General features: G+C 36.5%; 1 protein-coding gene across 1 annotated transcript; it reads left to right on the top strand.

The window, feature by feature from the left end:
* The first annotated feature begins 19 nt into the window (after positions 1-19).
* On the top strand, positions 20-25,206 carry polr1b (RNA polymerase I subunit B). Its single transcript, XM_056471123.1, has 15 exons — positions 20-255; positions 1,228-1,395; positions 3,162-3,308; positions 5,171-5,303; positions 5,389-5,525; positions 6,065-6,288; positions 9,750-9,921; positions 10,072-10,240; positions 12,182-12,463; positions 13,884-14,017; positions 14,400-14,570; positions 17,212-17,368; positions 19,079-19,275; positions 21,682-21,932; positions 24,181-25,206. Exons 1-15 carry the CDS (start codon positions 82-84, stop codon positions 25,061-25,063), a joined length of 3,399 nt encoding a protein of 1,132 aa, XP_056327098.1. The 5' UTR covers positions 20-81; the 3' UTR covers positions 25,064-25,206.
* Positions 25,207-25,884: the final 678 nt, after the last annotated feature.

Here is a 25,884-nt window from a genome sequence, read left to right as displayed (position 1 = left end):
TTTTGAAGTGTGCTTACCGGAAGTCCTCCAGTGCCGAGATCACGTTGACAAACACACACGTGTGGTGTGTCCACAGCAAGCATGGATCTCTCCAAGTGGTGCAATTTAAAGACCGAACCGAGTTTAAAGCATCTGACAGAGGCAGGATTCGGTGTCCCGAAAGAGAAACAGCACGTGCCGGTGCAGGAGCTGGTGAAGGCGCACATTGAGTCCTTCGATCAGGCGGTTACAGATGGGTTATGTCGGGTTGTGGAGGTTAGATGCAGACATCACATGTTAATACTGTACACATGAACTTTCTCTACAAATAACGTTTCTTGGACGCAATGAAAAGCCTATGGTTCTACATTATTCTCTATAGTTTATTTCGTTTTGTCACTAAATACATTGTTTACCTCAATCATTTTAATATAATTTATATGAGAGGATGCAGACAGAAACAGAATAATATGGTTTTATTAGATTTGTGCCAAAAGAAACGAACGAAACTTTGGTATAAACGCACAAAAAAATAAAACAAACAAGTTTTGCAAAAACGAACATTGAAAACAGAAAAACTGTCTCTATATTGGAAAGGTTCAATGTTTATGTATAGAATTATTCAGAATTATTAGACCCCGTTTGATTCTTTTTATATATTCCCCCAAATTATGTTTAACAGAGCAAGGAAATTTTCACAGTATGTCTGATAAAAAAAAATTCCTCTTTCAGAAAGTCTGATGGTTTTTTTTTTAAAACCATTTTAAGGTCAAAATTATTAGCCCCATTAAGCTATATTTTTTTCCGACAGTCTACAGAACAAACCACCATTATACAGTAACTTGCCTAATTTCCATAACATGTGTCTAGTTGACCTAATGAACGTAGTTAAGCCTTTAGATGTCACTGTAAGCTGTAGAGAAGTGTCTTGAAAAATATCTAGTCAAATATTATTTACTGTCATCATGGCAAAGATAAAATAAATCAGTTATTAGAAATGAGTTATTAAAACTAGTATGTTTAGAAATGTGTTGAAAAAAAAAATCTTCTCTCCGTTAAACAGAAATTGGGGAAAATAAAAAAACGGGGGCTAATAATTCAGGGGGGTGGAGGGGCTAAAAATTCTGACTTAACTGTGTCTACAGATATATCTATCTGCACTATACACTTTCACTTCACATCATATTACATGACTTCCCCCAGCCCTACTTTACAGACGTGAACAAGTGAAGTATGTTTTGTGTTCAGGCTATTTCTCCTATGGAGTTCCTGTACAAGGGCGAGAGGATCAGTCTGTCATTTGTGGAGGCCATCATTCACACTCCATCAGTGTCTAAAGGAGGAATCAGCAGAGACCTGCGGGTCTTCCCTGCTGAGTGCAGAGGCAGGCGCTGCACATACAGAGCCAAGCTGGTGGTAAGTCATTTATTATGCCCGTAGACATGGTGGTGTATAGCAAGAAACGCTGCTAGCTTACTAGTACTTTGTAATATGACATTTTAGTGGAATAATAAAAATACAGTGGGCACAAAGTATTCAGAACCCCTTAATTTATTTTTTATATATACATATACACACACGCATATATAGCAGCCATTTGCTAAAATAATTTAAGTTCCTCAATGTACAGTACACACATCACTTCATATTGACAGAAATACAGCATTGTTTACACTTTTGCAGATTTATTATAAAAGAAAAGCTGAAATATCACATGGTCCTAAGTATTCAGATCTTTTGCTCAGTATTTAATAGAAGCACCCATTTGATCAAATACAGTTGAGAGTCTTTTTGGGAAAGATGCATTAATTTTTTCACACACCTGCATTTGAGGATCCTCTGCCATTCCTCCTTGCAGATCCTCACTAACATTGGTGGATAGCCATTTTTAGGTTCTCCAGGGATGCTCGATTGGTTTTAAGTCAGGGCCCTGGCTGGGCCATTCAAAAACAGTCACAGAGTTGTTGTGTAGCCACTTCATAGTTATTTTGGCTGTATGCTTAGGGTCATTGTCTTGTTGGAAGATAAACCTCCAGGATATCCCTGTACTTGGCCGCATTCATCTTTTCCTCAAATGTAACTAGTCGTCCTGTCCCTGCAGCTGAAAAACACGTCCACAGCATGATGCTGCCACCACCATGCTTCTTGTCTTCGTCAGGTTGTTGGGAATGTATTGGACAGGTGTTCAGCAGCACCTGGTTTTCTCCACGCACACCGCTTAGAATTAAGGCCAAAAAGTTCTATTTTGGTCCCATCAAACAGGAGAATCTTATTTCTCACCATCTTTGAGTCCTTCAGGTGTTTTAGCACCTCTGCCATGAAGGCTCGACTGGTAGAGAGCTGCAGTGCAGTTGACTTTCTACAACTTTCTCCCATCTCCCGACTGCATCTCTGGAGCTCAGCCACAGTGATCTTTGAGTTCTTCTTTACCTCTCTCATAAAGGCTCCTCTCCCTGATAGCTCAGTTTGGCTTGACGACCAGCTCTAGGATGGGTTCTGGTCGTCCCAAACATCTTCCATTTAAGGATTATGGAGGTAAGGCTTAGGAATCTTAAGTGCAGCAGAATTGTTTTTGTAAACTTGGCTAGATCTGTGCCTCGTCACAATTCTGTTCCTTTGCCGTCATGACCACATTGTGAGCTGTAAGGTTTTATATAGACAGATGTGTGGCTTTCTTAATCAAGTCCAATCAGTATAATCCAACACAGCTGGACTCAAATGAAGGTGTGGAATCATCTCAAGGATGATCAGAGGAAATGGAGAGCACCTGAGTTAAATATATGAGTGTCACAGCAAATGGTCTTAGGACCATGCAATGTCATGCATGTCACAGCAAATGGATACTTAGGACCATGTGATATTTCAGTTTTTCTCTTTTAATAAATCTGCAAAAATGTCAACAATTCTGTGTTTTTCTGTCAATATGAGGTGCTGTGCGTACATTGAGGAAAAACAAACAAATGATTTTGGCAATATAACAAAAAGTGAAAAATGTAAGGGGGTCAGAATGCTTTCCGTACCCACTGTATATACATGATAGGTTTGCTGCATGAAACGCACATTCACTGGCATTGAATGAATTCTAGGCTGCCAAGAACTTAAATTAATTCAGACACTGTGCAGAAATCAATGTTGAGACTACTTCAAAATCAAAGTCAAGCATTATGGTTTTGTTTTCACAGGCAGATGTGAGTTGGTCGGTCAATGGCGTTCCTAAAGGAATCATCAAACAGTCTCTAGGTCAGATGCCGATCATGGTCAAATCAAAGCTCTGCAACCTTCACGGCCTCTCACCCAAAGAACTCCTCGAGCACCATGAAGAAGCTGAGGTATAAGGCTGCATTTACATTGCAGATCTTGATGGTTGATTCCAATTTTGTGACTGTATTCAATATATTATTTTTAATTAATTAATTACTTTTAAAAGTTACTCATATCTGCTGTCTGCATTTATACTGTACATGGCAAAGACACAATGATCCGGAGAAAAAAAAAAAAGAGCAGGTGCTGACTCACAGTTGATAATAAAAGAACGCTTTTTTTCCTCCATTCCTGTATTTAATGTTTAATCTTATTTATTCTTTTTAACAAGTTGTTTTTCTATAGTTTATTACAGAAATGTTATCATTTGGCCATCATCTTTTAATCTGGGCTTTTTTAAACTAGTAGGCATCTTAATGTAATGTCTATGGTGTGATTTATGCACGTGATATATGCACTAGTTTTACAGTGGAAACCAGAAGTTTACATACACTATAAAAAGGCACATAACCATTAAAAAAGTCAGATGTTAATGTGACTAAACTTTTTCTCTTTAAGGTAAATTAGGATTATCAAATGTGTTATACTTAATGGCAGAATAATGTGAGAAATATTTTTTGAGAAATTGTTATAACTTTTCTTGAACTAAGATTGAACTGTTTGGCCATAATGACCAATGTTACATTTGGGGGACAAAGGGGAAAGCTTACAAGCCTAGGAACGCCATCCTAACTGTGAAGTATGGGGGTGGCAGCATCATGTTGTGGGGCTGTTTTGCTGCAGGAGGGACTGGTCCACTTCACAGCATAGATGGCATCATGAAGAAAGAACATTATGCGCAAATTCTGAAGCAACATCTCAAGACAGCAGCCAGGAAATTAAAACTTGGCCACAAATGGGTCTTCCAGGCAGACCCTGACCCTAAGCATACTGCCAAATTAGTTAAAATGTGCTTTAAGGACAACAGAGTGAATGTTTTGGAGTGGCCATCATAAAGCCCTAATCTCAATCCTACAGAAACTTTGTGTGCAGAGATGAAAAAGCTTGTGCGAGCAAGACAGCCAATAAATCTGACTCAATTACACCAATTCTGTCATGAGGAATGGGCCAAAATTCCTTCAAACTATTGTGAGAAGCTTGTGGAAGGATACCCAAAAAATTTAATCAAAGTTATACAGTTTAAAAGCAAAGCTAAAAAAATACCAAGGAAATGTATGTGAAATTTTAACTGTCTAGAAATTAATAAAAAATTCTCCAAAAAATAAGTTCTCTCATTGTTCTGGCATTTAGCAAATGTAAATCATTTAGGTAATCCTAACGGACCTAAAATAGTGAACGTTTAGTATGATTTACCATCAGACATTTAAAAAAAATGGTTATGTTCCTTTTTAAGAGTGTATGTAAACTGCTGGTTTCAACTGTATATTAGTTAATAATGTTGATTTTTGTTAATGCTGGAAATCAATTAAAATCCTGGATTTTACCTAATTTAAAAATGTTTGTAAGCAGATGCTTGAATTTAGTTCAATTTGAACTTTTTTGATGTCTTTTATAGAGAGGGTGTTTATTGCCATATCAGCTTCTCTGGCTATGTCATGGCAAAAAAAAAAGCAGAAACTTTATAGACATTTTATAAATATCACTTTTCTAAAAATAAATAAGGCTTATAACAATAAAAATACATTAACAGGAATAAATAGTACATAAAAAAAAACTAATTCTATGATTTTTGAATTACCTGTGTTTAAATGATCCTTTTTGAATTACTCTCATTTAAAAATGTTTTCTTTAAGGGCTCTTCAGATAAAATTTGTTGTCTGATAACATTAAAAATAGGACTTTCCGTAAGTATATGTTTAACAGTTTAATGCTGTTGCAGTATTGGCATCTTGGAGAAACTTCCCTTTACCTAAATTTCTGTTACTGATAGGAAATGGGTGGCTATTTTATTGTGAACGGCATAGAGAAGGTGATTCGTCTTCTGGTCATGCCTAGAAGGAATTATCCCATCGCCGTGTCCAGACCCAAGTTTAAGAGCAGAGGACAGGGTTACACTCAGTACGGTAAGTGCTGCGTCCACTCCAGATTGCACAATTAAATATAATTTGTTAAATACAGTGATTGACTTCGATATTATATTCTGCATAGCTATTTCAATGCGATGCGTGAAGGATGAACACACAGCTATTAATATGAATCTTCACTATCTGGACAATGGAACGGTGATGGTGAACTTCATCTACCGGAAAGAGCTGTTCTTTCTTCCCTTGGGCTTTGCACTAAAGGTAAAGTACAGTGAATTTTTACATTGATAGCTTAAAGGGATAGTTCACCCAGAAAATATGCATCATTTACTCATCCTTTACTAGTTTCAAATCAGTCTGAATTTCTTGCTTCTATTAGAAACATGTGCTATATGTGAATTGAATAAACTTAATTGGCCGTAGTGTATGTGTGTGAAGGAGAGTGTATGGATGTTTCCCAGTACTGGGTTGCAGCTGGAAGGGCCTCCACTGCGTAAAACATATGCTGGATAAGTTGGCCGTTTATTTCCCTATTTTCCTATATTCCAATATAGTTGTAATTTCTTATTATTTCATTTTTAGTAATTAGTACTTTAGTAATAGGTTAGTTGTCAAATTTCTTAGTTTATCAATTAACAATTACACAGCATCTTTCCAAGTTATTAAAAACATCTAAATGAAATATTAATTTGAGTTTAAATAATTGTTATCATGTCAGACAGTTGTGGTTCCAGAGAGTTCTGCTGCATAATAATCTTTGATCGTTTTCTCATTTAAAATGTCTTTACTTTTCCCATTAGGCTCTAGTGGATTTTTCAGATTACCAGATCTACCAGGAGCTGATTAAAGGTCGAGAAGAGAACTCGTTCTATAAAAGCTGTGTCTCTGAAATGCTGCGTATAGTCATGGACCAGGGCTGCACCACTAAAATCAAGGTGCTGAATTACCTGGGCGAGCGTTTCCGGGTCAAACTCAACCTCCCAGAATGGTTCACTCACGAGCAGTGCGCTCACTTCTTGCTAGAGTAAGTCCAAGCTGTACAGAAATAAGAATATATTTTATATGCATATTTATTTTGAAGTAAATCTGTAGGTAAAAGATGTTTCCCAATGTTTTCCCCTTGAAAATAAGTCTTACCTCACTGTAAAGTCTCCAACTGGTGTTACTTTATAGTTTCAACAATTTGATAACAGCCTCTGGAAGAGTCAAAAATGGAAAGTCAAAACATTTTTGATATCATTCACACCTGTATTTCAATCACTCATTTGTGCTCGTACTTTTTAAAATGCATTACAATTGTGTTGTTAAGAGGGGAGAAAACAAATGTTGCATTTTGTACAATTAATTCAAAGATTAAAAAAAATGACAATACCCATGTAAAAATAGGCTACCAGTGGCCCCAAATGAAACTTTATAAGTAATACAAATATAGTTCCTATAGGTCCAACAACAAATCTATTTTCAAGAGTTGACAGTTCAAGCGTATTTGGCATGCTGTCCTGGGAGAGAGCCCTAAGCTTATGAGATCCTCGAGCCCTGGGCTCCCTCCCATTAGCAGGGTGACGGGGGAGTTTGAGCTCAGGTAGATCTTGATGAACTCCCCCCATTTATTCTGGCAATTGATAGATATAGGGATGGCTAAGGAGATATATGCAGCTTGCTACTAGCTAAACTAGGATGCTAATTTGGTATGTTCAATTCACTTGGGTTGCATGTTTTTTGGACTGTGGGAGAAAAACAGGGTAAACCCACACGAACACAGGGAGAACGAGCAAAACTCTGTTTAACGTCTCTACTAAACCAGTCGACATTTTTGTGCAGAGACATTCTTGTTGTAGGGCAACAGTGATAATCACTGGGCCACCGTGTCACGCATATAAAAGGAGGGGGAATAGGGGTTGGTGTGGGTGGATTTTTCAAGATGAAGATAGTGAGATGAGAAATTCTGGTTATTTATAGTGAGCTAGGAGTCAATCGTAAGCTAATGCAGGACCAGCTGTGAACAATCATAAGCACGTGATCCTCTTGAAATTAGTTTATAAATAAACTTCATTTATTGAGCAAATTGAGGAAAAATGCATGAAAGTTTGAGCCGATACATAACTATAAACAATTTACTGCTGCCATGTGGAAAATGAGTTTTAGAAATACTTGGGAGGATCTCTGTGATTCAACACAAATGCAAATTTCTGCCACGTTTTGCTTGACGTAATGTCAGTGGTGGAAAGAGTACTGAAAAATCATACTCAAGTAAAAGTACCATTACTTGCCTAAAAATGTAGTGCGAGTAAAAGTATCTGTTGTAAATATTACTCAAAGTATGAGTAAAAAGTAGCCCTTTCAAAAGTACTCAAGAGTAGTAAGGATTACGCTGTTAAAAACTGATGCATTTACATGTAATTTGTGCATGTGTGTAAAAACATAACATTCTGTAGTGCATTGAGTTCTTGCCCAGCAGGCACATAACGTCATAAGACATTAATAATAGATTAGATTTAGGTCATGGTCAAAATTCAATGTCATGCCAGCTTCTGAGAACAATAATGACAGCAAATGACGTTGATATTTGGTTGATTTTAGCTTCTGTTAGGAAGTGACCAAAATACAACGTCAAGCCATCATCTTGAACCAACATCATATAGACATCAAATACTGATATTTATTCGTCAGGTATGGCACTCAAAATCCAACGTCTAATAGACGGCATAGTAGTAATGTCCACATAACGTCAAGCTATAACGTCATTAGACATTGATATTTGGTTGATTTTAGGTTGGATATTCGACACTGATGTTGGCCTGACGTTGAGTTCTGACGTCAACCTTGTTTTCATTTTGAAACTAAATGCAACGTCCCCACGACATTAGGGTACAATGCCAGTCTGACGTCATGTTGACGTCTTGTGCCTGCTGGGTGTTTAAGGCCATTTTGTTCATCATACAGTAAACATCTGTCATCTTCTTATCAGTGACATGCATCTAAACAGTCTCTGGGTGATTGCGTGTAAAGATTTTGGACATCTTTATGGACACTTTTAATGCTTCCAAATGAATTTTGCTGAATTTATAAAGTGCCCATGTCTTGAGGAAGTTCATTATGATGTGTTTTACCTCTTATGTGTGATTTAATTGGACAGGAATCACAGGACTGATTTTCTAAACCCCATAGACAAGAAAAAATGAAGTAGTTACTGCAGGTTCACTCAGTGACTCAAAGTACACATTTTTAAAACTACTCAGTAAATTACAATTCCTGAGAAGAACTATTCTGTACTCAATTACAGTAGTTTGAGTATTTGTAATAAGTTACTTTACACCACTGCGTAATTCTAATGTATTAGTAATATAGTGACAGTTCAGACAAAGATATTACAACATGACTTACAGCACAGGTGTCAAACTCAGTTCCTGGAGTGCCAGCTTTGCACAGTTTAGCTTTAACCCTAATTAAACACACCTGATCAAAGTAATCGAGTCCTTCAAGGCCTGGAAAGTATTTCAAAAACACAGGTCCTTGAAAGTGCTTGAATTAATTTTGAAATAAAATTAGTTCATGGTGTTATTTCAACACTTGTATTGTGCTTGTCAAAAACTGAACAAAAATGATAAATTCTTCATTTAAAAAATTAACATTTAAATCTTCTTCAAGAACTATGACAAATAATGTACATTATATCAATATTTCAGAGAGAACGTTTAAATATAAGCAGAAATGAGTTCAACAAACTTTACTAAAGCTTTTTGAAAATGTTTGAAATGGTCAACATTTTTAAAAATGAACCATTCAAAACATCATAATTACTCTTGACATTTTAATGAAAATATTAAGTGTAAGTGAAATGTGAAGTACAGTAAGGACTTTTATACATATGCTATGGCACAGGTGTCAAACTCCTGGAGGGCCGCAGCTCTGCAAAGTTTAGTTCCAACCCTAATTAAACACACCTGATCAAACTAATTGAGTCCTTCAGGCTTGTTTGAAACCTACAGGTAATGCTGCGGTCACACTAGAGTTTGAGCATGCAAAGTTCTGTCATGCGACTCTGCGAAAGGGGACTGGATTAAACAAGATGATGTACAGTGTGACCACAGCTTAAGTGTGTTGAAGCAGGGTTGGAACTAAACTGCAGGGCTGCGGCCCTCCAGGAGTCACAGGAATCACCACCTCTCTGCTAGGGGAATTAAAAAGGGGTTTCATTTAAAAAAAAGTCCTTGAAACTGCGGTTCATAAAAAGAGTAGGAACCCTGGACTTATATTCCAGAAAATAAGATAAAGGAATAGTTAAAATAGTTCATTAAAATTGGATGTTTATTTACTCATCCTTTTCTCATTCAAAAATGTACCTAAATAATTTTAAGTAGAACATTAAAGAATCTTTTAGCTGAAATTGTGGTCCTTGATTCATGAAACGCAAATCAATGGCACACAGATTCTGCAAATCAATAATCTCTGGTGATTTGTATGGTGTTCTGTTTCTTTTTGCAGTGAATGTCTGTGTATTCACCTTAAGACGGATGTGGAGAAGTTCTACATGTTGTGTTTGATGACAAGGAAGCTCTTCAGCTTTGCCAAGCAGGAGTGTATGGAGGAGAATCCTGACAGTCCGATGTTTCATGAAGTTCTCACCCCAGGCCAGCTTTACCTCATGTTCATGAAAGTAAATCGCCTTTATCAGAGCTTGCATTCATAGGCTCAACAGTGTGATTGGTTATAATGATCAGCACAGCAACAAATAAAAATGTAGCAAGCACAACAAAAAAATGGGACTTCAAAAACTTTGCTCAAAGTTTTCCCAAATGTTTTTCAGGAGAAAATGGAAGGCTGGTTGGTGTCCGTGAAACTGGCATTGGAAAAGAGACCTCAAAGAGTTGGAGGACTGACCACAGACTCTATGACCAAACTCTTTAACATGGGTACAGATCTCACCAAAGCCTTTGAGTATCTGTTAGCCACAGGAAACCTCATGTCCAAGACTGGTATGAAACTTACTGCATTATACAACATTAATACAAAATAAACAGGGGTGGGAAATCTTTAGGGACTTCACAGTCTGACCTGTTTCTGAGTTTGGGAGTCACGATTCAATTCCTTGATTCTTGACTTTCATTTTTTCCTGATTTCTTAGGCTGTGCAAATGTCTTTCCAACTGTATATTTTAGCCAGAATTGGAGTTTCTATGCTTATGTTTATGATTGGAGTCTATGTATGACAGTACAGCCATCTTAAAAATGATTCATTTCATTATTAACAAAGTTGAAACGATAGATTACAAAGAGCATTTCTGAAGAACAAACAGTTTGTATTCCAAAAAGAGTGTTACATTATTTTTGGTTTGTTTGTAATTTTTTAACAAAGAAAAATGTTGTCAAAGTAAATATATTTATATAAATATGATGTTTAAAAATTACAATTGCTTATAGATTAGAGCCACGGAGAATTAGCTTTAAAATCAGTTGCAAAACGATTCTTGACCATTTTTTTTTTCAACAGTATAAACAGTCTTTCCAACAGTATATTTTACCCAGAATTGGAGATTTTCTGCTTGTTTTTGATAGAAATTTATGGCAGTACATCTACCTTAAAAATTATAATTTTATTATTATTATATATTATTATTAACAAAGTAATATTTAACATGAACAAGCTCTGAATGCAACATTGAAATGATAGATTACAATTATGAAGAACAAACACTTCACAGTTTTAGTTTGTTTGTAACCTTTTAACAAAAAAAAGTCATCACAGTTATCATTAACAAAGTAATATTCAGCACGAACAAGCTCTAAATGCAACATACTAAGAGCATTTCTGAAGAACGAACAGTTCATATTCCAAAGAGAGAGTATTACATTATTTTGTATTTGTTTATAACCTTTTAATAAAGAAAAATGCCTTCAAATTAAATATATTTCTTTGGAAATTATATTTAAAATGCTTTTACAGGGCATCCGCAGAGTCTTAAGTCTTTAAATGTCTTAAATCTCAAAATAAAAATTCTAGGCCTAGAAATGTCTTAAATTTACTGAAATATGAGTAGAGAGTAGAGCTTGCTTGTTTTTACATATTATTTCAATATGTTGCTAAGAAATATCTAAAATATTTACTTTTTATTATTAAAGTATTATTGTCTTATTAAATGCATTAAATTATAAAAGTTTGTTTAATAGGGCAAAAAATAATCTTTTCCATCTGGGCAAAATTCCATAGCGTTTAGCCTTTTATGAGTCTATAATTAAATTCATTATGGTCTTAAAAATGTCTTTAAAAGTCTTAAATTTAACTTATTGAAACATGCAGAAACCCTGTTTTTGTTCAGAGCCACAAAGAACTAGCTTAAAAAACAAATACAGTAGTCAATGTTCAATTAACTTAAAACAAGAATGGGTTTTACTTTGAAAGGTGCTGAACCACTTCAAATGTTGACTACTGTAGTAGCCTAGTACACAATTCTTCATTCATTTGCAACACTTTTACATTACAATCTAATTTCAGTACTGAATTAGAGAATTAAATTAATCGAGACTCATTCATTAAGCAGTTATTATGAGCCTGATGAGGTTTTTTTCCTTCACTTTAGTCAATAAGTGAAGTTTTGTTTCTCGCCACTGGCTTGCATGGTTCGGGACTTGTGGAGCTGCGCATCGATAGATTTGCTGTTCAGCGTTTAAACTTTCAGCAGTGAAAATTAAACTACACTAAACTGAACTCTGAAAAGTGGACTGACACAATTTTAATCTACTAGAAATTCTATGATAAGCTGCTTTGACACAATCTACATTGTAAAAGCGCTGTAGAAATTAAGATGAATTTAATTTAAATTTTTTCTCTCCCACCCCTCACTGACTCTTAACGCATTAACAAGCTTTGAATGTACTTTTGAATGTACAATTAATAACATCTTGCCTATTTAACCCCAGGTCTGGGCATGTTGCAGAACAGTGGTCTGTGTGTTGTGGCAGACAAGCTGAACTTCATCCGCTATCTGTCTCACTTCCGCTGCGTGCACAGAGGAGCCGCCTTCGCCAAAATGAGGACCACAACTGTGCGAAAGCTGCTGCCGGAGTCCTGGGGTTTCCTCTGTCCGGTTCACACTCCTGACGGAGAACCGTGCGGACTTATGAACCACATGACAGCTCACTGTGAGATTGTGGCCCCAGTGTATCCCACAATCACCCTGCCAGGCCTTCTCTGCTCTCTAGGTAAATAACATCATTTGCGAAATCCTTCATTATTAAACGGGATCATAATTTAAATCTAGAAGTTATAAAGTGTCTGTAACGAGGGCTGCGTGAATAGTATGATTATCGAATCTTAATTTTATTAAATGTTAATTAACTCGCCCTCAAGCTATCTAATAGTTAACTGTCTATATTCGGTATGATTAAACAATAATATTTAAGCTGAAATTATAGTCTTTGGTGCACAATAAATTGAAATTCCAATCACAAATTAATTAAAAGATTATTTCCAACCCAAAAAAATTTAAATCAATGTCTTTCCAAAATCTTCGTTCATCTTCGAACACAAATTAAGATATTCTAGATCAGTGTTTCCCAACCCTTTTCCTGGAGGCACACCAACAGTACATATTTTGGATGTCTCCCTTACCTGACTAATTAACTTTAGGTTTTGGAGTCTCTTCTTATGTTCTAATTAGGTGATTCAGGTGTGTTTAATTAGGGAGACATTGAAAATGTGTACTGTTGGTGTGCCTTCAGGAACAGGGTTGGGAAACACTGTTCTAGATGACATTCAAGAGCTCCCTCATCTTCCATAGACAGCAAAAGTTTTCCAGAAAAGGAACCAAAAATATTGTCAAAACGATCTATGTGACTTGGCGTCAATAGCCTAGTGGTTAGTGCTTCAACATATAGCATCCAGGTGCTCGCGGCGACCTGAGTTCGATTCCCGACTTGAGGTCCTTTGCTGATCCTTCCCCTATCTTTGCTCCAGACACTTTCCTGTCTACAAATCTCCAGTGTCCCATCAATAAAGGCGAAAACTCCTAAATTATTAAAAAAAAAAAAATCTATATAACTGTGACTTTAGTGTTTCATCTGTATTCATAAGAAGCTCCAACAACAATGTTCTACACCATAATAAAACCAAAGTCCCTTTAAGGAAAGTTTTACAGCAATTTCTTCTAATTAAATTCCCTAATCAGGAAAAGAAAACTAAAAACATTTACACAATTCCTCATAATAATAGCAGAGCAACATATCACTTTACATGATACAATATACTCAATCAATTTAGACCAAAACTCAACATTTATTTTTGATTATTTATGCCACTGTCTCCATAATAAAAAAATTAAATGTTAACTTTTCATTAAAAAAAAATATTTTGTTTAAAAAAAGTGTATACAACTCGAGTTTTACTTGTTTTGAACACTTTAAAACGTCACTAAAAATAATTACGTTTGATTATTATAATATTTTTTGTTGCAACTGACTGGGCCATCAGAAATAATCGTTAGTGTTTAGTCCTGTATAAGTCTAAAATTTAATTCATAATGGTTTTGAAAGGGTCTTAAAAAGTCTTAAATTTGACATGATAAAACCTGCAGAAACCCTAATGATATTTGAACTTTAGTATTATTTTTTTCTCCATCGCCAGGTGTGAATGCAGCAGACGGTAACCCAGGCCAGGCATATTCAGACTGTTATCCTGTCATACTGGATGGGGCCATGATTGGGTGGGTGGAAAAAGAAGTGGCGCCATCAGTCATTGAATCTCTCCGTAGATTCAAGGTGAGAACTAATAATTATAGTTTTGCACTTGATCAAGCTATTTTTGTTATTTATCCTCAAAGTTTAAAGAGATAATAAGTACATTTACAATTTTAGGTGAACTATTTACTCACCCTCATGAGGTATCAAATCTTCTTCTGTTGAACACAAAACAAGATACTTTGAAAGAAACTGAAAACGTGTAACCATTGACTTCATTAGTAGAAAAAACAAGTGCTATGGAAGTTACAATTGGGTTACAGGCCTCCAACATTGTTCAAAATATCTTATTTTGTGTTCAACAAAAGAAAGAAGCTTAAATTATAATTAAATTATGACATGTGTAATTTGGGTGAACTATCCCTTTAATGATTTAATAAGTTTCAATGCATGTCCTCTGCAGGTGCTTGGAGAGAAAAAAATGCCACCCTGGACTGAGATCGTTCTGGTTCCTCAGACGGGTAAAGCCAGCTTGTACCCAGGCCTTTATCTGTTTACCACACCCTGTCGCATGGTTCGGACATTGCGAAACCTCAGTCTGGGCAAACAGGAGTTAATTGGCACATTTGAACAGGTGAGAACGGGATAGTTTTTGTTGAAACCCTGGTACTCGGCAAAAGAAATGACCCCAAATACATTACAAATCACTTTAGGTGAAAAATGAAATACCCTGCCATAGTTTACAATATAGAGCAAGTCAGGTTGTAGAAGAAAAAAATCTCAATCATCTTGTTCATATGGGAATTTTTAATACCTATACTAGCTGTGAGGTTAGTTTATATGTGCATTGAAGCTGCCACTCTGCATTATTTCTTTTTTAAAATAAAATCATGCCATTTAACCGCTGAATTAAAAACGATTACAAGTCATTTTCCAATCATAAATTGAAAAAATCAAATTCTATAGTGCTTTTCATTGTTTCTTTTTACCTGTTGTCACTGAACTAGTGATGGGAAGTTCGGATCATTTTACTGACTCTGACCTTTGAGTCTTGTTAATCGAGATGAACAAATCTTTTTTCCAAGTCATTACGTTCAATTGTCCAATATATTATTAAAATGTTATGAGTTGCTTCCAAACACGTCTAAAACTAGCCTAAACTTTGATCACGGAACAAACAAGTCATAACTAGGATGATATTAAAAAAGAGAAAAGAATAATTTATTGTTTAGCTGTTTTTTTTTGTCTTTGATTAGTTCAGCTCAGCTTATCTGACATGTCTTTACATTTGAGTGGTTCGTTCATGTGACACAGACAGTCCAATGCACACAGTCTGAGCTGAAAGAACGCATGATTATTTCAGCTTTTGAATCTTCAGGGTCTTTTAGTCGTTCGTTCATCGTGTGACTGCATGTAAAAACATAAGTGCGTTTGACTTGAACCATGGCTGCAGCCGGTGATTAACAAGGTTAGAGGGGCATAGGCAGGGCGGAGTTGAAAATGGAACCATCAAGTTGCGGGAGTCATAATGACTGATCACATGGCGTCATCATCATTTATTTATTTATTTTTATTTATTTATTTATTTTTCTTTTTTATTTATAACAAAAAATTTACAGTACAAATAAAACAGAATACAGTCTACAAACTATAGTTCGTTTTTAAACACCAAGGGAATTATGAATTAAATTTAAGTAGCCTATATAACAAACGCATGAGAGAAATAAGGGGAAACGAGAGGGCAATATAAACATAAAAAGGAAATATCAATGAATAGGCATATTATATACAAAGCAAGAAGCACAAATTCTAGGAGTTTAAACATCACTCTTTAGGCTAATACTTGTTTGAATATGCTCAAAAGAGGTTTACATTTATTACCATTTATAGATGTAAAACTTTCCAATAGATATTAGTGTAAAACCCAAATCAAGGTGTTTTGATTAAGTCCTAAACAATGATTAAGACAAAGATTTGAAAGCATTTTCAAAAAGATTGAACAAAAGGACATTCCCAAGATAAGTCAGCTTCAATTTAGCCAAAAGCTGATACTACAATAAAATATTTGTAGTATTTTAAAAAGCATGATATACAAGGTATAGATTGCATAAAAGTTAATTGTTTGTTTTCAAATTTGTGAGATGGAATTTGTCCAATAATAAACCCGAAACACACGTGGTTGTTGTCATGTGGTGAACTCTGCCATTTGTGTAATATTGGTGTTGTCATCGCAGCTCCTGCAGTCGCTCTTCAGATGCTGCACCGGCTGAGTCTGCTGTCTGATCTCGGAGCGCTGTCACGATACTTTTATGCCACATGTGACAGTCACGAAGCGTCTGCACAGCGTCAAGCTGGACAAAATTTCTTACCGGCATGCACCGCTTTAAGATAGATTTAGATCGATATGCGCGGCGCTGCATGAAGTCGAATGCACCTAAAGACTCAAAACCAAGGACTCTGGAAATCTTTCAAATCTTTTTCTGGCTCTGATTGCATATGATTGTCTTTCATGTGATGAATGAAAGACTCAAACCCAATAGAAGACTTAAAAAAAGGAACTAATCTAAGAAATTAACAAATCACTCCAGAAGAGGACTCCTTAGGGGCTGGGCAATATGGCAAAAATGCAATCCCAATAATTATTTTCTATATTGAACGATAATGATATATATTTCGATATAAGTTGTTAATGCTTCCACTTTTAAAAGAACATCCCAACTATGACTAAAGTTTGCATACTGCTGGTGGGAAAGTGAAACGAGCGTGCTAAACAACACTGGGAGAGACAGCATGACCTAATTTTGTCCGATAATTTTCGGCGACCAAAAATTCAGTGGATTTCTAATATCAACACATTTATAGATTCCTATTGTTGCATATTTCTGCAGGATGATTGGCTCTTAGAATCAATATGAAGTAAAAATGTCCAGAGCTTATTGTTATCAACAGAAATCTAATTGCGATTCGATATGATTGTTTATCGGCCCATTCCTAGGACTCATCGCTCTCGAGTCACACAATAGATTTATTCAAGATGAACGATTCATTTAAAAATTATCCATCACTAATGTCAACAGAAATAAACTGGAGGAGAATGCTTTTAAATGTCAGTCTCCTACTCTTTTAAATTAATTAAATATATGAACGATTTTGCCATCAGTGTAAATTGTAATGTCCATACACAACTCCAAATTTACTTCTTTTGTTCTTAGAGAGTGCATGTGTGAGCCATGTGTACATCTGGCAGTTACAGAAATGTGTATGTTTGTGTTCAGGTGTACCTGAATGTGGGCATCTTTGAGAAGGAGATAGAGGACGGAGTGACCACCCATCAAGAGCTCTTCCCTCACAGTATGTTGAGTGTAGTTGCAGAATTCATCCCTTTCTCCGATCACAACCAGAGTCCCAGAAACATGTACCAGTGCCAGATGAGTAAGAACCTCTCGCTTCCTTTCCTCCTTTTGTGATACCATGACTGCAAAAGTAAATAAATAAATATATATATATATATATATATATATATATATATATATATATATATATATATATATATATATATATATATATATATATATATATATATATATATATATATATATATATATATAAGCATGCTTTAAACTACATCCAGGGTGTCCACTGGGTATTAAAAGATAAGCCAATTTAGAGACATTTAAAGCCCTTAAACCATCTTAAATGCTATTTTAGAAGGTAATAAATTGTGTGTCTGTATACTAAAGTTTACCTAAACTTAATTTGTGAATATCAGGATGCTGTGTAGCTTATGAAATCAATTAAATCCTGGTAGATTTGACATCATGGTTCTTTGTTTACAGCATTATCTAGGGCAGGGGTGTCCAAACTCAGTCCTGGAGGGCCTGTGCCCTGCATAGTTTAGCTCCAACTTCCTTCAACACACCTCCCTGGAAGTTTGTAATGCACCTAGGGTCCGTTCTTCATACGTGGATTATTCAGTTAGCTGGATTTGGTTATTGACAATTTGACATGATCCAGGGATCGTTTCGTTCTTCAAAACTGATCCGAGGGTTGTTGTCATAGCAACAGTTCTGGTAGCTCAAACCTGCTAAGGAGCAGGTTCATCTCATATAAACAGGATTAGATCGGGTCAGTACAAGCAAAGATAATACTGAAAGTATATACCGAATTCTATTGTTATCTTACATTACTTAAATAAAAAAAATAAAAAACTTATGCAATCTTGTAAAAGTACAAAGACAAAGACTAAAGTTAATATGACGGTGATTTGATGCTTCACAAATTGCAAACACCTTATCAAAATGCTTTTGTAACCGTCCAGTTATTCTTTACACCGATTAAGAAACCGGCTACAATAATACTACTATGCCTACTATAATAAAGAAAATCCGCTTTAACTGTTAAACTCAATAAATTGCTAAATAGTCTTGACACATGAAAGGGTAAAGACTGCAGCTCATAACAAAGGTGAAAAGTTATTACGTATCATATTTAACAGACCGTTTACTACAAATTTTATATTATTTTGCTCACATGGATAATTGAATATTAATCAGATGATGTCATTACGCTGCTGTGCCATCAGCAAATTGTTGCTGATCATGAATTCGAGGATCGATAGATCTGTCCTTCACAACACACGCAGCGATCTCAGATCAGTTCATCCAGATATTTTAATCTGATTCATGAACTTGTTTGAAGAACCAAATTATCCAGAGATCAGTTATCAAGAATAACAGATCCAGGATCTGCCAAATAATCTTTGATTATTTAAGCGAGGTACAAGGAACAGGCCCCTAGAAAGAGCTTGATTAACTGGTTCAGGTGTGTTTAATCGGGGTTGGAACTAAAATATGCAGGACACCGGCCCTCCAGGACTGAGTTTAGACACCCCTGATCTAAGGAAACAACGTTATTCCTGCTGTTCTAGCACCACCTGCTGGATTAGCGATTTTATCATGTATATGTATAACGGTTTAGTATCTTACAATCAGTATTTAGTATTTAAACTATAAGTTAAAATGTTACCGGTTAAAACCTAAAGTGGCGATGAGGCCTTAATGTATGGACAGATAAAGGTATTGAATTACACAATCTGATTTCTGTATATACCCTGACATCTTACATGATTTTGTCATGTTGTAGGTAAACAGACCATGGGATTCCCACTGCACTCATACCAGTACCGATCTGACAATAAACTGTACCGTCTACAGACACCTCAGAGCCCTCTGGTCAGACCTGCAATGTATGACCACTATGATGTCGACAATTACCCTATTGGTACCAACGCAATAGTGGCGGTCATTTCTTACACTGGCTATGATATGGAAGATGCTATGGTAAGGAAACTTTTCCCGTTTTCTGTTTAACAGAGAGCAGATTTTTTTCCACACATTTCTAAACATAACAGTTTTAATAACTTATCTCTAATAACTGATTTATTTTATCTTTGCCATGATGACAGTAAATAATATTTGACTAGATATTTTTCAAGACATTTCTATACAGCTTAAAGTGACACTTAAAGTCTTAACTAGGTTAATTAGGTTAACTATTCAGGTTAGGGTAATTAGGCAAGTTATTGTATAATGATGGTTTGTTCAGTAGACTAATCGAAAAAAATTTTGCCTTATGCTTTTATTCTAGTCGAAATAAAACAAATAAGACTTTCTCCAGAAGAAAACACATTATCAGACATACTGTGAAAATTTCCTTGCTCTGTTAAAAATCATTTGTGAAATATTAAAAAAATAAAAAAAAAAATAAAAGGGGGGCTAATAATTCTGGTGTGAGAATTCTGTGTGTGAGCGATTTACATGGTAAGTCAATGCAAAGACGAGAATAGACCATGCGGCATGATTCGCGCAAATTAAGTGGCGCCAGTTGAGCGTTTCGCTTTTGTAGGGGCGCAATTATGACGTAGTGCCTGTTGTTGGTGCCCCGAGGGGAAATCTTCTTGCTGACACCAGACAACAGCTCATCAAACTGGGCTTGGCTCAGTCGGAAGCACCGCTGAAAGCCTCCATCATCCAGGTGTAGTTTCTAAAGGAGTTGATGTACAGCTGGGTGCACCTCTGAAAGGATTTAGTGGAATCAGACTGGGGTTGGGCGATGTCGACCAATTTAGCATCGTACGATGTCTAATGTGAAACATCGCGATGGACAATGGCGTCGTCGTAGGCGGCGGTTAATTAATTATTTATGAATAATTATTTAATTCATAACAAAATAATTATTTGTAGCCTACCGTTTCAACTACCTGACTTGCATGGTCTTTGTTTTACCCATAACCAAATCATAAATAAATAAAGATAAGTTACACACAAATTACCACCTGTCAATCACTTTCTCCGCAGGTCTCTGGCATGAATAGGCAGAGTGATCTGTGTCGTTATAATGGCGTCGACAAACTTGGTTTGTAAAAAAGATGCACAGCCAACAGGAACCAACCAACAATATCTGAGGTTTTCGCTAAAATTACAAGCATGAAAGCGAAAGACTGAAGCAGTGTACTGACGCTGTGACACGTTACTTGATAGATGCAAAAGACGGAAGAGTCGTTAGATAGAGCCAAGATTAATTAAACATCACATTTAACAACTTTAGTGAGACGTGATCCAGCAGGACATCCTTGATAAACTGTCCGACATGCACTGTTCTCTGGGCTGGAGCTCAGACGCTGCAGCGCATGACAGAGGGTTTGTGGTGTGTGTGTGTGGTCACGTTAATGTGCGTTTTCAGCTGTATAGTGTGGAAGGATGGCTTTTCAGAAAAGCTAGGTGAATACCATTTTAAAACTAAGACGTATTAGTGTAAACCAGGGCGGGTTGCTGCTGCGACGGGGGGATGCTCAGCATAGTGATGTCTATCAGTCATCGGCGATGGACAATGGCATCATCTATCGACCCAACACTAAATCAGACATGGTGCCAAACAAATCCACGCTGTTTTTCAGTATCCCTAAAGCACATAAACACAGACATTTTCTCAATAAAATCCATGTTAGCCATTTAGTAATGAATCTAGAGCAGGGATGGGCAAACTCGATCCTGGAGGGCTGGTGTCCCTAGTTTTGCTCCAACCCTAATCAAACACACCTGCTTGTAGTCTTCTAGTGATCTTAAAGACACTAATTAGGGTGTTCAGGTGTGTTTGATTAGTGTTGGAGCAAAACTCTGCAGGGACACCGGCCCTTGAGGATCAAGTTTGCCCATGCCTGATCTAGAGTCACCGGGCAAACAGAAGACCTGTCCATGACGCTATTGTGAAGTAAAATTGATGCACAAAAGAAGCGAATTTGATGCGCGAATGAAGCGAGTAAACTTAAAACTTCACGCTTCTATTTATGCGGGAATAGCATGATTTATCTGCTCGTGCCACGTCTGGTCTGAACACAGCATGAAGCATTTTTTTTTTTTGGTTAGTCTACAGAACGAACCATCGTTATACAATGATTTGCCTAATTACCCTAACTTGTCTAATTAACCTAGTTAAACCTTTAAATGTCACTTTAAGCTGTAGTAAAATATTATTTACTGTCATCATGGCAAAGATAAAATAAATCAGTTATGAAAAAAATGAGTTACTAAAACTATAATGTTTTGGATTTTGTTAAAAAAAAAGAAAAAGTCTTCTCTCCATTAAACAGAAATTGGGGGAAAAACATACAAGGGCCTAATAATTCATGACTGCTAATAATTCTGACTTCAACTGTATATATTTTTGTGATTTTTAATTTTCTCTAGATCGTCAACAAGTCTTCATGGGAGCGTGGCTTTGCTCATGGTTCTGTTTACAAGACTGAAATCATAGACCTTTCGGAGAAGGTCAAAGGCGACGACAGCACTGTGTTTGGGGTGAAGCCGGGCGACCCTAAAGTTATGGGCAAGCTTGATGCAGATGGACTGCCGTTTATCGGCTCCGTGCTGAAGTACGGAGACCCTTTCTATGGCTACATCAGTCTCAACACCGGCCAGAGCCATGTGTATTTCTACAAGTAAGGCATCACTTTTGTTTTTGTTAATTTTGTTTAGTAATAAAATGGTCTCTAAATATAGTCATGTTAATTTTTATCTTTCTATTTTAGTATTGTTTTTATATTCTGTTTTCAATATTTTTTAATGCGCTTTTGTCATTTTCATCATTTAATTGAATTATTCATGAGCACTTAAACGGTACTTTTTAGGGATGCACTGATACCATATTATTTTTTAGATCCGATCCAATGCAAAAAATACGAAATATCCACTGATACAAATACCAATCCGATAATCCGAGTTACAGAAACTCAAATATCTCTTCTGTAGTAAACATTCACCTAAATACAGACTACTTCATTAAAGAAAAAAACTATAGGCATAGATATCCTGTATATAGATGGAGAAACAGCGCAAAGTTCTCCAGTATCTGCTGCTCCTTCGAAAACTTAGTAACACAAAGGGAAGATTTCAATGCATTGTGGATATAGGCAACATATTTTTGAGCCTCATTTTTAAATTTTGAGCCTCATTTTTAAATTTTAGGTACTTTGTGTATGAAACAAAAGTAATAATGCGTCCAGTGTTGTGATCTAACAGACACGGAGCAAAATGTATCATGATTTAGAAACGACAATGAACTCCTGCAAGTCAAAATAAAGTCTTTTAATGCAAAAGTAAACATGTTTAAAAAAAAAAAAATGTGGCATCAAAACCGATATCCGATTTGAGTATCGAATCGGTGCATCCCAATTATTCATTCATTTTCTTTTTCATCTTAGTCCCTTAATTAATCAGGGGTCGCCACAGCAGAATAAACTGATAACCTATCCAGCACGTTTTACGCAGCGCATGCCCCTCAAGGCTGCAACCCATCACTGGGAAACATCCATACACACTCATTCACACACATACACTGTGGACAATTTAGCTTACCCAATTCACCTGTACCACATGTCTTTAAACAGTTACATACATGTAGCCTATAATAAATTATTCATGTACTCTTAAATGTTACTTTTTTAGGGTTGTACCGATACCATTTTTTAAAATCCAATCTGATGCCAAAAATTCGGAATATCTGGTTTCTGCTTCAGCAGATGCTGCAACTAAAAGCATCAACCATTATTATTGCACAAAAATTACATAAATGTGATCGCCCAGCTGTAATAAAATGTTAAGACATTTTGAGCTTTTTAACCACAGATGTCATTTCAGGCACTTAAAGGAACACTCCATTTTAAAAAGGGGGCTAATTTTCAACTCCCCTAGAGTTAAACCTTTTGAGTTTTACCATTTTTGTATCCGTCCAACACTTTTAGCTTAGCTTATCATAATTATTAAATCGGATTAGCATTAGCATCTCGTTCAATTCACTAAAGAGTTTTGAGCATTTTCCTCAAAGCTTTTCTTCTGTAGTTACATTTGTGTACTAGTTTTTTGTTGTCTTAATTCATTAATTTCTGAATAGGGTTGTCACGATACTGGAATTTGGTACCAATCGATACTGGAATTTTAAAAACTTCCATTTCCTGCTAACATTTGAGCGCGTTCTTAAACAGCGCTGATTTGCTGTTGTGTTCACATGCTCAACAGAAATGACTGTGATTGGCTGTGATGGTCATCGGTTCACCGAACTTGCCGCTGTTTACTGAGTGTAAACACAGATACAGGGACACTGGAGCGTTTCAAATCACATCAATTAGCTGGTTTGTCGATAAGATGACATACGAGCTATTCGCAGATGAATCGAGGTTTTAAAACGCTCAAGTGTCCTTGTATCTGTGATTACACTCAAATGTTAGCAGGAAATTGACGTTTTTCAAATTTCAGTATCAGTTGGCACCAAATTCCAGTATCGTGACTACCCTATTTCTAACTGCGTACAAAATCACATGCTTCCATAATATATAGTACGCGTGCCAAGTAGTATGTCCGAATTCACAGTATGCGAAGTACCCAGGCAACCTACTACTTCCGACGAGATTCTGGAGTGCGCATCCGATTTACGATGCGCTATCTTTTAATGCCTCACGAGAGAATTCATGAATAGGAGTGAAGTGACGCAACTGACGTGGGTAGGTCACGTGATATTGATGACAGATGTAGTACGTCCAAGTTACACTCTTACTAACGTTTATACTATATAGAACATACTTTTCTAATGGTCGCGTTGTAGATTCAGATATAGTATATACTTGAGTAGGCAATTTCGGACGCAGCCTCTGTCTTTAGGTTTTGACTTCTGAACCTTTGTTTTTTTTTCAGGTACCAAGAAAGCTGTGTGATAGACAATATTAAAGTATGCAGCAATGAGACTGGAACTGGACGCTTCAAGCGCATTTGCGTCACATCCCGCGTTCCCAGAAACCCCACCATCGGAGACAAATTCGCCAGCAGACATGGACAGAAGGGAATCCTGAGCCGTCTGTGGCCTACAGAGGACATGCCGTTCACTGAAAGCGGCATGAGCCCAGACATCCTATTCAACCCTCATGGCTTCCCCTCTAGAATGACCATCGGGATGCTCATCGAGAGCATGGCAGGAAAATCCGCTTCCCTTCACGGCTTGTGCCATGATGCCACACCATTCACATTCTCTGAGGAAAATTCAGCACTCGAGCACTTTGGGGAGATGCTGAAAGCCGCCGGATACAATTATTATGGCACAGAGCGCCTGTACTCTGGCCTCAGCGGCTTGGAGCTCGAAGCGGATATCTTCATCGGGGTGGTTTACTACCAGCGCTTGCGTCACATGGTCTCCGACAAGTTTCAAGTGAGAACTACAGGAGCGAGAGATAAAGTGACCAATCAGCCAATGGGAGGCAGGAACGTTCAGGGAGGAATCCGCTTTGGAGAAATGGAGCGGGATGCTCTGCTGGCTCACGGGACGTCGTTTCTGCTTCACGACCGGTTGTTTAACTGCTCGGATCGCTCTGTGGCGCAAGTTTGCATGGACTGTGGTAGCCTGTTGTCACCACTTCTGGAAAAGCCGCCACCTAATTGGTCGGCTACACGTCATCGGAAAACCATCTGCCTGTTATGCAATAAGTCTGACTCTATCGAGACCGTGTCTGTGCCTTATGTGTTCAAATATTTCGTAGCAGAGCTTGCAGCAATGAACATTAAAATCAAGTTAGATGTCAAGTAAAATAGCATTTTGAGTGCTTTCAGTTGCTTTGCTGGCTTGATAAATAAAGTTCCTGAACTGAATTTGTCATTTTTATTCACTCGAGTGTTTATGTCTTGTAATAATTTCAGCAGAATTGGAATAAAACAGAGTTATAGTTCAGATTCTCATTCTCATTTTTTAGTAGGTATTATTTATATCCAATTAAAGACATGTTAAAATGTTAAATACTTTGGTGTCAATAGCTACTAGTGGTGTAACGGATCACTTTATGGTTTTTATTCACGGATCGGACTGTTTTTTTGGATCAGCTAAAAAGGAGAGACAAATGTAATTTGCTTTCCATTTATTACAAAAACAGTACTGCAAGAAACTTTTGCTTTTAACAAACAGAACTTAGAAGCTGTAATTTAATTAAAAATAAAATTAAGAAATAATCAGCTGAATAAAAATAAATTGGAAAATTTTCAGTACTGTGAAAAACTCACTGTCACTACTACAATAATTATTTTTCAATAAATGATTCAGTTATTCACTCATAAAACTCCATGTTTCATTGCTAGATGTGTCATTTATTAAGAATTACTCAATGCCTTATTTTTGATTTTGGTTGTCGCCACCTATTGGTTAAATAATGTGATCGCTGCCTACAACATTTATTTTTCAGCATATGACATGACTTTAATCTTGACCAAAAAACATCAGTGGATTTATCTAAACTATAAACTATTATCCCAGTACTTCTGTTATTTGACTGTTGTTTAACTATCTCAAAATACTAAAGACCGAATCTCTTTCTAGATTTTTGCATTTTTCACACAGATTTGAATGCAGCAGTTCGA

This window comes from Danio aesculapii, chromosome 13, assembly GCF_903798145.1.
Source record: "Danio aesculapii chromosome 13, fDanAes4.1, whole genome shotgun sequence".
In the NCBI taxonomy this organism is placed as follows: domain Eukaryota; kingdom Metazoa; phylum Chordata; class Actinopteri; order Cypriniformes; family Danionidae; genus Danio; species Danio aesculapii.
Note: the sequence above shows the minus strand (reverse complement) of the source record. Positions and strands in the feature narration are given on the sequence as shown.